The 13,402-nt window shown below is 43.5% G+C and overlaps 1 protein-coding gene across 1 annotated transcript in view; it reads right to left on the reverse strand.

Moving 5' to 3' along the window:
- The window catches only part of LOC146314596 (prospero homeobox protein 1-like), a 49,718-nt gene that overhangs the window by 16,591 nt on the left and 19,725 nt on the right, over positions 1 to 13,402 (reverse strand). The window contains exon 4 of the mRNA XM_084737170.1: positions 7,931 to 8,125. Within this exon, the coding sequence (XP_084593296.1) occupies positions 7,931 to 8,125 (195 nt within the window). The remainder of the gene's footprint in view (positions 1 to 7,930; positions 8,126 to 13,402) is intronic.

A 13,402-nucleotide genomic window follows, 5' to 3' on the forward strand; every position in this document is an offset into this window, starting at 1 on the left:
ATGAAATTAGGCAGCCTGAAAATTGAAGTGTTACTATCTTTTCTTGTCCGGTGTAGTCCGTAAGACCGGTGTTGTCAAGTTTTTAACCAGTGGGAAAATTTCCAGACCATGGCATCTTTTACTAACAATTAAAATTATGTGTTTTCCTTGTGTCCCAGGTTCTACATTTTTTTGTCCCTGGGACAACAAGACAGCCTTAATTTCGAGCATTGCGAGCAAGTAGTGAGTAGATGAAGAAGAAAAGGAGATGCGTGTCGGCCAAAACGAGCACAATTGAGACATCAACCAGTATGCGCTGCTGCTGAGACTTTCCTGCTGCGGAAAATTTGATTTCACTTCGTGGTCTGTTTTTAACATGCAGTTAAAAATGGGGATATTTCAGGGGACAGCTCCAGCTGGGGACAGGCCCCCCAAAATGGGGATTGTCCCTAAAAATGGAGACACTCTAGGTCATAAGACAGTGAATAAGTGTGTGTGTGTCTGTGTGTGGAAGGGCGTTATCAATTCAAATAGAAGGATGACAGACGGATGGACAGACAAAAGAGGAAGAGGGACAAAAGGAGTGAGACGTCTTTCTAATAGGAGAAAGAGCAGCTGATAAGGGAGGACACACGATACCCACATGTGTGTGTGTGTGTGTGTGCGGGCGAAGGCTTCTCACCGCGTTTGCAGGTCCCTCCCTCTCACATAGAGATCATAGGGACTTCCTCTTTTAAATGCCGAGGTGTGTGTGTGTGTGTGTGTGTGTGTGTGTGTCCTCTGTGGGAGGAGTGGTCACTGACAGAGGAAACTTGGCCTAGTCTGTCTTATGGAAATCTGAGAGTTTCCCAGAGCCATCATAAAACTGCCTCTTTATCAGACCCCACCTCTCTCTCGCTGTCTCTAACCCATTACCAGGTCACACACATTCCCGTCTTATGAAAGATGATGTGTGTGTTGTCATTGGCGGTTCAAAGACAGACAGAGCAGGGCGGCGGAGTAAAAAAGAAAAGGACACTAAGCGAGAAATTTTCACTTGAGCCCTCACATGAAAGCGCAACTCGCTCAAAGTCAAGGCTTTGGGAGGCCAGGGTGTGTGTGTGTGTGTGTGTGTGTGTGTGTTTTTCGGAAGACTTTGATGGCGATGGACGGAGCGAATGAGAAGCGGAAGAAGAAAGAGAAGAAGAGAGGGGATCAGGAGGGGGGCTGAGAAGAGAGAGGAAAGTAGAGCCGGGGTCTAGGTAATTAACGGCAAGCTCTTTAATTACCGCTGGTGTTCATTGTGCCAGAAGGAATGTGACAATTATGCCATTAAAACTTCCTAATGGGGGGAAAAAGCGACGGAGAGGACGAAAGGGAGGAGCGGTGGTGGTGGTGGGGGGGTGGGATATAACGGAAGACATGCAAAAGAGGAGGATGAAAGAATGAAAGGAGAGAGGCAACAGAAGGAAGAGAGGGAGCAAGGGAGGAGGGATATGAAAGGAAAAGGGGAAACAATCGCGACAAAAGAGGAGCTGGGAGGGAGATGGGGAGCGTATTAGGCCAGCACAGTGACAGAGCAGATTAGCATCAAACAAGAAAGGCCACAGACGTGTGTGTGTGTGCGTCTATATGTGTGTGTGTGATCACTGAAACAGAGGACATATTCATTCCAAAGACGCCACCAAGGTGGATGGAACTTTGATGATGCAGAATCTGGCAAAGGGAAAACTGTGTGTGTGTGTGTGTGTGTGTGTGTGTGTGTGCGTGTGTGCGCTTGCTGAATCTGCGTAGGCTCCTGTTTCAAGTGGTGGTGCAGGCAGGTAGGGGAGGAAGAGGAGGAGGTGGAGGAGGAGGTGGTGGAGGAGGAGGAGGTGGAGGAGAAAGGGGAGAGATCCACAGAAAAGGGCCTTGGGGGCATCCTGATACACATCCAGTACATTTCCATCTCCATGTTACCTCTATGACTCACACACACACACACACACACTCGCACGCACACGCACATATAAGACGGAAAAACATAACAAATGTGTCTGTGCACATGCATAATACACACAAACACACCAGTCCCACACAAACATCAAAAAAAGGAAAACACACAAAACCCACGCACCCGCACTTGCAAACACACACACTGTCATACACACAAATAACACCCACACACACACACACACACACACACACACACACACACTCACAAACACTTACACGCAGAGTCTTCGTGCTCACCAAGGCGGTTGGTTTGTCAGGGGGGTTAGAATTTGCATGGCTGGGCAAATTTTCCTTGTGCTAAACTCTAATCAGCTCCTGTATCTCTCAGACACCTGCCCAGCAAAAAAAACCTTAATATGCAAAACACCTTCCCCTCCCTCCCTCCTCCACCCTCCTCCACCTCCACCACCGCTGCTGCAGCTCCTCGGCCAACAGAAGACTTATTCACCTGGCCTCTCTCGCTCTTTTCCTCTCTGTCTGCCTTCTTGCAAATTTTCACATTTATGTATGCAAATAGGCTGTTCCCCTTAAGCCTGGTTCAACAGTAGCTTCCTGGTGCCAGGAGAAGAATGATGGTTTTGTCTGAGATATGACTCAGAAAGGAGAAGGAGGGGGGGGAGGCTTGTCAAAGGGGGGGGGGGGACATGTCGGACATGAACGTTGGGTGCAAACTTTTCTCTGGGAGTTGCACGCGCTCTTCCTAGAGGTTGTTCTGTCCGTGGTTTTCTGTGGCAGTGAGTTACGCAAACCTGTCTAAGAATCATTTAGCTCCGTTTAGTTTCTTTAGAGTGTAACTCAGTGGGGAATAAGGTTATCAAGAATATTGATACTTTTTCTATACCACAAAGCTTACAACAATACAGTACGAACATTTTGTTAGTATCAGAAGTACCAAAGAAAGGATCTAAGTTCTGGTTTAAGACCTCAGTTCAGGTTCCTTGGCTGAAATTTGTCTCGCAGCAAAACAAGACAGTGTTCAGTGACTTTTTGTGTTTAAAAAAGAAAAAAAAAATGATCCTATTTTGAGTGCCTGTGACCTTTTTCTTTTTGTAGCATCAAAAAAGGTACAGAGTGTTGTTCTTCTATTCTGGTACTGTGTCAGAGTTTAAAATTCTGGTATCTTGACAAACCTGGTGTGAAGATATATACTTTTGAGTCGTGTCCTCCAGCTTACATTTGGCTCATCTGCCCTGCTTATTTTTAAGGCGCCAAGTCAAAACTTCGCTGGATTAAAGTTACTTTCCACTCCGAAATGTGTTTCGCTTGTTGCTTCTTCGCTTTTTTGAGCTTAACTGTGAAGTTTGACTCTAGAAGTCTGTTTTCAAGTGTATACGCTGAAGGGAGAAAGGACATAAGTATGTTTTCATAAATGTATAATCACTTAATAATAAGAGTTATTGTTGTTTTCTTTACCTTAGAATGAGCTGTTTATATCAGATGGTGTGGGTCCTCCACTGTTCAGGCTGCAGTGTTGCACCGCCATGACGCCCAAAGCAAACACCGGCTCTATATACACACTTTCAAGTAAAACCAAGTATTTTCGCCCAACAAGCTCATCCCTAGATGCCACTAAGGCCTACACACTAACAAGTCACACCTAAGCTGAATGTAAAGCCCACTCTTCTCAAAAACCTGTTTTGCTCACTGTTTCTTCACTTGCTTGAACTTGACTGTGCAGAATGATGTGGTGCAGAGTTTGACAGTATATCTGATTGATTCGATTTCTGCCCGACCCTCATGGGTTTACCGGAGTCCAGCAGTACAGTTGCAGTGTTCAAACATTTCATCGTATTTCATTTCATCACTTTACAGCTCAATCTTTCTCCGAAGCTCGGCAAATTAAATCTGCTACAAAAAGGCTTCCCTTACTGAGGCACAACTCAAGTTTTTCACAATCATCCAGTGAATCATCGTAAATGAAGGACATTTTACTAAATAAAGTACGTCCCTTATGTCCTCAACTAGAAGTTGAGAAAAGCTTGATTTTATGTCATAGTCTGCCAGCCAAAAGTGTGATGTGGAAACTTATAGCGAGGAATGGACTTGTTAGTGAAGTTGGGTCCAGCAATGAAGCTTTTGAAATATTTGCATATTCATAGATTTGTATAAGGACTAGATGTTAGTTTAGAAATGTTTAACTAAGCAAAGGGATCTTTAACTTATGTTCTGACAAACAACACAGGCTCGAAACAGAGGCATAGTATGTTAGGGTTGGGCGATGTCTGCTGAGTTGACATGTGATCATTTAATGTTTTTTAAACTTTATATAGCTATGTGTGTTGGATGCTGTTTTTCCTTTAGAAAATCAGGCGTAAACTGCTATTATAATAAACCTGTCCTTCATTTTTGCGCTCTCTGGCTCCTTAAAATACTTATTCATCAGTTTGGAGGCACTTTTAGATCACAACGTTACGATGGGAGACAGCTCAGTTTATATGCTTAACCCTGATTTCATGAAGCTGTGTGTTTTGGGGACATTATTTTCCATCAGGGACATCCATTTCTTGTCGTGGGTGTCAGGTGATTTACCATAAGCAGAGCATAATTTGATATGAAAACAGAAACAAGCTTCTGAAGGAAAATAACCTCCGATTCCAGGATCAGGAAAAACGAAACCTTCAAAAGATACAGTTTTTCCTTCCTGTTACCTTTCGGTTATTTGCTTTTACATGTCGGTGGTGCAAAATTCATTTCCGCGTCCGTTTAAGGTCATCATATCTTATTGTTTTAATCTTATTCCTCAGTCGCTAAACAAATCCTTCCTGCGGTCCGAGCAGGAGCGATCGTGTCATTTTTCTTTGTGCTCTGCTCTGATGGACTTTGGGCTTATTGAGACCTCATATATACAAGTGCTTCTGCCTGCCAGAGTCTTTCAAAGCCTCCCTTAAGAGGGCTGAAGATGGATGTGGGGAAGTGTGTGTGTGTGTGTGTGTGACACTGAGTGTGTGTTTGGGTGCACACACAGAGAGGAGCCCCAGTGGACAAATAACGGACAGAGAGAGATAGACGTAAACAGAGAGAAAGAGAGTGAAGCACTTTAAATGTGAGCGCTGCAAAACTCCCACTGCTCGCAAGGGCACTTCTCTCCTGCACGTCATCTCTCTTTTCTCCCCCTTCTACCCTTCTTTCTCCCCTTTCCATTCCCCCTCGATTCCCTTTCTCCTTCCCTCCCTTCATCGCTCTCTCCTTTGTCTCTGAGCTCTCACCCTCTATCCCCTATCTATCCATCTCCCTCTTCCCCCTCTCCCCCTCTTTCCTCTCCCCTTCCTCTCACTAAAACAGTAGGACGCTTAACCTTGATAACAGTGAGATTTTTTCCCCCCTCAAAGTGACACACACACACACACACACACACACACACACATACACACACACACACACTGGAGAAGTGCTTTGCCAGCATGCCAGGCCGGTCCAAGGGACGGCTGTACCCTTCGAGGTGAACAGGACACTGGGAAATGCAGCAACAACAAAACACTCACACACACACACACACACACACACGAACACGCATAGACGCTCTCTAACAAACACACACAAACTCAGATCACTCCAGGTCCTTCTTAACACAAGCCTTTTAAAGGTCTATTGTCAGCTGACATTGAGAGAGCACTGGCGATCCTGAAATGCCTCACACACACACATTTTTACACACACACACACACACACATAAACACTGACAGTAGCAAAAGGAGGAAGTGTGAGAAATGACACGCATTAAAGGTGAAGTTGCCTGCCGAGAATTTATGATCACAATACGCTGGAAGATGTAAACATGTCGTCACCACGGATGATAGGTAAATGAGGACGGGGAAGTAAAGTGCGGTTTCTCTAACAGGCACGCACACAAACACTGAGAGCCACACACTGCAGGGAAATTAACTGTGAGGAAGAGGCAAAACGAGCAAGTTTCTTCCTCATTGGATGAGAGTTCCTCACATTTCTACAGAGGTGGGAAGTAACAATGTACAAACACTTTGTTACTGAACTTAAGTAGAGTTTTCAGGTATCTTCCTCCCTACATTTTAAAATGTATGTTCCTCTCCTTGCACACTCAAAACAGGCTTCTTTTTAATGCTTTTGAGTTGAATTATTGATTATTTTTTATTTTGCATCATCGCACGCCACCTTCTCAACATCAAGACTGATTTCAACTATGGCTGCCCCTCTGACAGTCGAAGGTTCGAATCATCAGTCGACTGAGATCGTTCCAGTCAAGCATTTGTTATTTTTCTTTGTCGGTCAGTCTGCATTACAGCAAAAACGCACAGTGATAACATTTCAGTGATGAATTAAAAATAAAGGGAATAATAAATATAGTTTTATATTAGTTGCCGCATTTTCCCATCATTGGGACAGCATGCGTTGATGAGAGGGTGTGAAACGAGGTCTTGTTTTTCAGCTGCGTCATTGTACTCAGAGCAATGCAACAGCATGACGGGCTGTAAACTTTACAAACCGAGTCTCTTAATCACCACAAACCACAAAACTAACTGTGAAGGAAGTGGAGAAGAGTGATAAACAGCGCAGGTGACGCTCTGCAGCAGCCACTTCACCACACCGCAGGTGACGTTTGCTTGTTTGCTTGCGCTTGTTTTTGTCACTGACAGGTTCAGATTGTTTTTGTAAGTGACTGACAACATTATGGAAGGATCTTGACAGTAAGAGACCTTATTTTTTAACCAGAAATCGATTTATTGCTCTCGGCAAACTCACCAGACTCCATTTGCAAAACTGTAATTTTGACGTCATCGCCAGCAGCTTCATTCAAACTTGACAGAAACAAGATAAAACTCAGCAAAAACGTCCTGCTGCATCTCTCTGCTGATACAGTAATCGCTAACTCTGGTTTGCTCGTAATAAATCCTTAATTCATGGCATGAAGGAGCGCAGAGCGTGCAGGGCAGGTGATGCTGAGCAGTGGCTGCAGGCAGGGGAGAGAAGCTCTGCCAGTGCATGGATAGGTAGGAGGATGCACACTTTCACCTTCTCTGACTGTGAAAATCTGATGCTTTCATATAACAAATGATGAAGAAAGACCTTAAAACGTGTGTCTTACTGGTAAAACATTCTCATGTAGGCTGATACAGGAATTTGGTGTGCTGCACTGAACTGAAAAATAAAAGCACGGAAGGTTGAATAATCATATTGTCTGGCCAAAAGTCATTAGATTAAAAAATTCTTAGTCAGAGACGGCCCTAATTTCACCCTAAATGGATGGTATGATAACCTTGTCGGTGTACTCATCAGAGCATATCACACATGACAGACTAACAAGACAAAAACTACATAAGAAGATGCAACAAGACGAAACAGACCAGAAACCCGAGGAGAAAATGTGAAGTTTGCACAGAAACAGCCAGTACAAATGTCCTTCAGAGGGCTGATGTTTGCATTTATACTCTGAGTACATTTTCACCTTTACTTGAGTAAAGAAGTTGATTCAGTCCCACTCTTACCAGCCTTTTATTTACACAATTATCTGTACTTCTGCTTGAGTAAAGAATGTGTGTACTTTTGCGACCTCTGCATCTCTATGGGGTCTATCTCTAAGGCTGAAGGCTCTGATGCACATTGTAGAAAAATATATATACTTATTTATTTCAGATAAACTGAAGGGGTAAGTTCTCCATAGGTATTTCTGAGAAGGCTGACAGACTATTCTAGAGATGGTTTTCACAGGACAGCGACGATATACATTATAGTGCAGTGTGCCGAGTGCGGCAGGATGTATAGGAGACTTGAACTCAGCATTGAGAACAGTGTCAGAGAGGACACTGTGAGACGGTGTCACACTACCCGTCTGCATCACGAGGTATCCGGTGAAAATCAACGTTTTTTGATATGGACCGCATTCCCTCTCAGCTCCTCCTCCTCCTCCTCCTCCTCCTCCTCTCGCAGAGAAGAACATACAGCTTTTACGATTCAGTCTGCATTAAATTGCTAAAACAAACAAAAAAAAACTGTTGGTGTTTACCTCAAAGTCATTGGCCTTGTTGTAGTGCATGTTGAGGGCACGGAAGAGCTCACAGTCGCGGCTGACGCTCATCTCCTCGCTTCCGGTGACTCCGTCGTTGATGGCCTGGCGGGCGAACTTTTCCATCTGGATGTAGTAGAACTCCCGGAAGTTGCTGAACCACTTGATCAGCTGGGAGGTTATGCAGCGATTAAACTGGAAGGAGAGATGAGGAGGAGTTAGCAGTGTTTAAAGTGTCAGTATAGTTATTCTTTATGCAAGCAGTGTAGAAGAATACTACCATGTCTAAACCTTATTAAAGGGATAGTTTTGATTTTTTGACATGAGGGTGTAGTACCTGCACAGAGACTAAGCAATGGACTGCTGTGGACAGGCTCAGCAACAAAATGTATTTTAGCCCCTTAAAAAAGACCCAATTAAAAGAAATCAATATAAGTTCAAGAATATGCTATATTTAGAATATTTTCATCTCTCTACTTTCTTGTCCGACAACCTTTTCCAGTGAGAAACCACCTTCTTATAAGCCAAATATCGCTGTCTCCAAACCAGCCAAACTCCACCAGCGAAATCAGTAATTTTACTTTGCAGAACACAGGAGTTGCTGATCAATTGCTGCCTTGATTTGTTAGTGTGTTTGTGTTGTTGTGTGACTTTTGTGAATCCAAAGTATCCTTTTAAATCACCAAAGTCACACAATAACACCAACAAACTGACAAATTGAGGCAGCGGTTGTCCAGAAACTCCTGTGTTCTATGAAGGTAAAATAACTGATTTCTTCTGTGGAGTTTGGTTGGTTTGAAAAGGGTGATAACTGGATTATAAAACGGCAGTTTCCCATTGGAAAAGGCTGTCTGACGGCAAGGGAAAGCAGTGGAAATATTCTAAATATAGCATTTACTTAAACTGGACCTTTCTTAAGGTTGCTAAAATATGCTATGCTAAAATATTGCTTAGCTTCTTTGGGTCCCCCTCTCTGCTTCTCCCAACAGGGGCTGTGTCAGCCGCCACCTACTGTAGCTAATACACTATCGACCTCATACAACCCCACTTCAAATAATGCAAACTGTCCCTTTAAGCCACTGGAATTGAGTTTGAGCGAGAAGATGAAGTGTAAGGATGAGAGCGTGTCATCTCACATCAGGGAGTCAAGACGTGAGGTGATAAGTTAAAAGACTGAAGAAAGAGAGGGAAAGATTAAAGACGAGAGCAAAAAAGAACAGGAGTGAGGGAAGATAATAGAGACATTAAGTAAGACAGCTCGCAAGGAGGGGTGGAGAGAGTGTGTGAGAGTGAGGGTGTGTGTGTGTGTGTGTGTGTGTGGTTCATCTTCCCCACTGGGAGCAGACCTCCCCCCTATCATAACCCTGAAAGTGGAGAGAGAGGTGGTGGGGGGGAGGGATGCGAGACCGCAAACACATAATTGACCAGAAAAACGATTAAGTCATCATCTGAAGCGCCCTGGCCCGCAGGGGGCTCAAACATGTACTTAACCCCGTTCACCAATTACACCCTGATTCTCCTCCCCTCTCTGCACCTCCCAGGCAGAAAGAAAGGAGAAGAAAAAGAGCAAAAGGGAAAGAGAGGGAAGAAGACAGAGACGATAAGCGGAGAAGACTGTGGCTATCTGATCTGTGCCGCTCGGCTGGATTCAATAGGACGAGGTAAACCTATTAAGAGCCTCGGCTGGTCCCGGCTCTTTTTCCGCCTGGTCTCAGCAGTGAAAACACACTGTCTAAACATCCAGACCACCAGATAAGAGCATGAGGGGGATCAGGATAGCTGCCTAGCCTGGTCACCCTAAAATGCCACAGTGAAAGATCCGATCGAACCCTTAAAAACACCTTTAAAAAATGAGAAATCTGTGATATATTTACTGTAATAAGTCATAAATTGACCATAATATATCATCAGAGAGTAAGGAAACATGCTAAGATGAAACACTCCGATCACAACACTACAGCTGTGCTGGGCCAGATTGTCTGTTTTTTGTTTGCGCGTTTCTGTTTTTACACCTATATTAGTGCGTATATGCAGGTTTATGCAGGGCCTTTCTACTCAGCTCCTGTCTGTGCAGTAAAGAAGAGGGAAAGGCATTTTTAGTGTCCAGCTTCCAGTACTCTTGTAGCTTCTCACTGAATCTCTGTGGTTTGATGTTTAGTTTCTCTGCTGCGTCGCTGTTTGTACTTTCTGGTATCTGCTTCATTTTACTGTTTCGTGTGCACTATCTGCCATATACTGTAGGAGGTCCGAGCATTTCCTGATTTTGCTCCTTCATAGTAAAAGCTTTAGATACCAAAATAATGGGGGGCTTTTATTGTGAAGAATTTATATGAAGTAAATGTTTATCCATCATTCAGCCGCTCGATTAAATATGAACGATTCATCACTTAAATACACACCTTCAGGTTGGTGCAAACTCTGCTGTGCTGGACTGACACAAACAGTCAAGCACTATATGAAAAAAAGCAATAGTGGCGACTAACCTTCACTTCCTCTGCCGAAAAGGAGCGAATACCCGTGACTATTGCAGAGTCATTTGACCTGGGAGTGAATGCCAATTGTAGCCTTTCCCACTGAGGAAAAGAGCCAGATGTTGGCAGGTGTTAGTAGATTTTTTGTCCGGTATAAAAGGGACTTTAGAGTTAAAATTGATGCCAAATGTTCGTTGAATGAGTTGGTGTCTGTTTATGAGTCGTAAGAAATTATTAATAACCTTTTAGAAGGAGCGGATGTTCATAACGGGGAAAGAAAAATGTTAATGGAGTTTGGCAGAGAGTGAGGCAGGCAGTCACTGAACTAGAGTGTGTATTTTCAGAGCAGTTGGCTTTTGTTTTCAGGATAACAGGCACAATTTTACATTGACAACGATAAAACAGCCTATCAACTTACAGTTTAGGACTCATCCTCGCTTATCATTGTCAAATTGCCATGTTGTGCTTGTCTTGCGCTCCTGCAGTGATCCTGCAACCTGCCTGAGCTTCCACAAGTCGTGGAAGGAGTGGATGGTGGGAAAAGACTTGTTTCAACCATAGATCATATATTAAATAGGATTTTAGCCCATTTTATATCGATCTATGGCTGAAAACTAACAATTTGGACTTCAGTACTCATTTTTGGACTCGAAATTGTCACGTGTTGCTGCTTCAAAGACTTTCTTTCCTCAGAAATAACATCTCACAAATTCAAAACTCCAGCCTGTGAAATGCTTGATACCCCTAAACATCACCCACACCCTTCGTCCACACACACACACATACACAAAAACACACACTCAGGCCTTCCCTCCTCCCTCCCCTCTGCTCTTTTTGTGGTGCTGGAAGAATGGGGGGACAAAACGCTACTAAACGCTGAGCGGACTGCTCGCTGGGGAGGCAGAGCGGTTTTGACATGGAGATTAGGCTCTGGCTATTGTTCGACAACACACAGACACGCACAAACATGCACACACACTCTTCGCGATCTGGGATGGCAGTCAACACACACGCAAAGCACATGAAGATGGGAGGGGATGGAGAGACGTGCAGAAGAGTTGGCAAATCAGAGGACCAAGGTGGGATGGGGTGGGGAGGTTAAAGGAGAGCGCCGTGCCTTTCTGGAATGATCAGCAGATGACATAATGGCGGAGTGGGAAAGAATAAGTCCGCTTGACATTGTTTGGCAGGGGTTTGGGAGGGTGTATGTAGGGGAGGAGGGGAGGGGGGGGGGTAGCATGGTGGCTGTCGTAAAGTGCAGGGTGAGCATAAATGGGGAAATGAGGGAGGGAGGAGAGGAGGACGGGTGCAGGTCAGTGCCGTCGGACAATGGCGTTTCGCTGGTGGTGGGGGGGAGGCAGAGGGTCGGAACGTGAGCAGTCAGCAAGCTGGGGTCGTGACATCGGAGTGTCAAACAAACAAACTACTGACACTTACAAATACATCGGCTGCACGGGGCTATTCTTAAACACACACAATGTAGCAGACAGTCGGAGTGTGACGGAGCACAAAAACACTTTCATTCAAGTCGTCCGTGCCGTCCAAACCTCTCCTTCTGTATAAGAACACACTAATAAGGTTATCCAGACCTGTGTGACACCCAAACAGAGGTGGGAAGTAACTAAGTACAAATACTTACTGTATTTAAGTAGAGTTTTCACATATTTGTACTTTTTGTGAGTATGTATTTTGACAACTTTTTACTTTTACTCCCTACATTTTAATTAAAGTATCTGTACGTCCTCCTCCTTACATTTTCAAAACAGGCTTGTTGCTTTATTGCATTTGAGGGGAATTATTGATTATTTTTATTTTGCACTATTGCATACCACTGTCTCAATATCAAGAGCAATTTCAGTCTAAATAGATAACACATAGAAGACACGAATCTTGGTGTAGCCATCAGTGTATATCATGTAAAAGATGTATCAAGATGAAAAGGATGTTAAAAAAAAGTGATAGACGAAAACAACGTAAAAGATCTAACAAGACGAGAAGTGCATAAAAGACGTGAAAGATTTAAGATGAAAATGACATCAAATATTTAACAGGACGAAATTGATATAAAAGATGTGACAAGATGAGAACAACATTAAAGACGTACCAGGACGAATTACATGTAACAAGACAAAAACAACGTAAAAGACATGACAAACGAAAACAAGACGTGACATGATGAATCAGACAAAGACAAATTAGACATAAGACGACGTAACAAGATACAACAAGACAAGAACAATGTTAAAGACATAACAAGACAAATTAAATGTAAAAGATGTAACATGATGAAAAAGACACGAGAAGCTGAAAACGATGTAACGAGACAAAACAGACAGAGAGGGAGACTTGACCGTGGAGAAAAGGTGAGGTTCAGTTAGCTTTGCACAGAAACAGAAACGTAGAAACGTCCTCCAGAGAGCGACTTTTTACTTTTATACTTTGAGTATATTTCGGAGCCTGTACTTTTTCACCTTTACTTGAGTAACTTTATCAGTACTAACTTTTACCGGACTGTTTTTTTAGACACACGTCTGTGTGTACTTTGGCCACCTCTGCAGCCTCAGATCCTCAGATCCTCAGATCCTCCTGCTGACTGTTCCCTCCTCACACTTAAAGATTAAAGGTGACCGAGTGTTTGCTGTTGGAGCTCCTCGGCTGCAGAACGACCCGCCTGAGGAAGTCCGGCTCGCTACATCAGCATCTTCTTTTAAATCACTTTTGAAGACTTATTTTTATTGAAAGTCTTTTTTGTTTATAATTCTCTTTTAATCTTCATTCTATTTAACTCTTGAGTTATTCCTGACATTGTACTTAGGTCTTGCACTTCTTACTTATTTGAAGTTTTATTGCACCAACCTTTTTTTTTCATATTTTATCCTTGGTATTGTTTTTAGGTTTTATTCCTTTTATTCCTTTTGCCTGCCTGTTTACCCAGACATTACTGCAGGGCTCAGCAGTAGTACAAAGGACTGCCTGCTTGCCTGAGGCAAGTAAAATGCCA

The sequence above is a fragment of the Lutjanus erythropterus genome, chromosome 15, assembly GCF_056507025.1.
Source record: "Lutjanus erythropterus isolate fLutEry1 chromosome 15, fLutEry1.hap2, whole genome shotgun sequence".
Classification (NCBI taxonomy): domain Eukaryota; kingdom Metazoa; phylum Chordata; class Actinopteri; order Lutjaniformes; family Lutjanidae; genus Lutjanus; species Lutjanus erythropterus.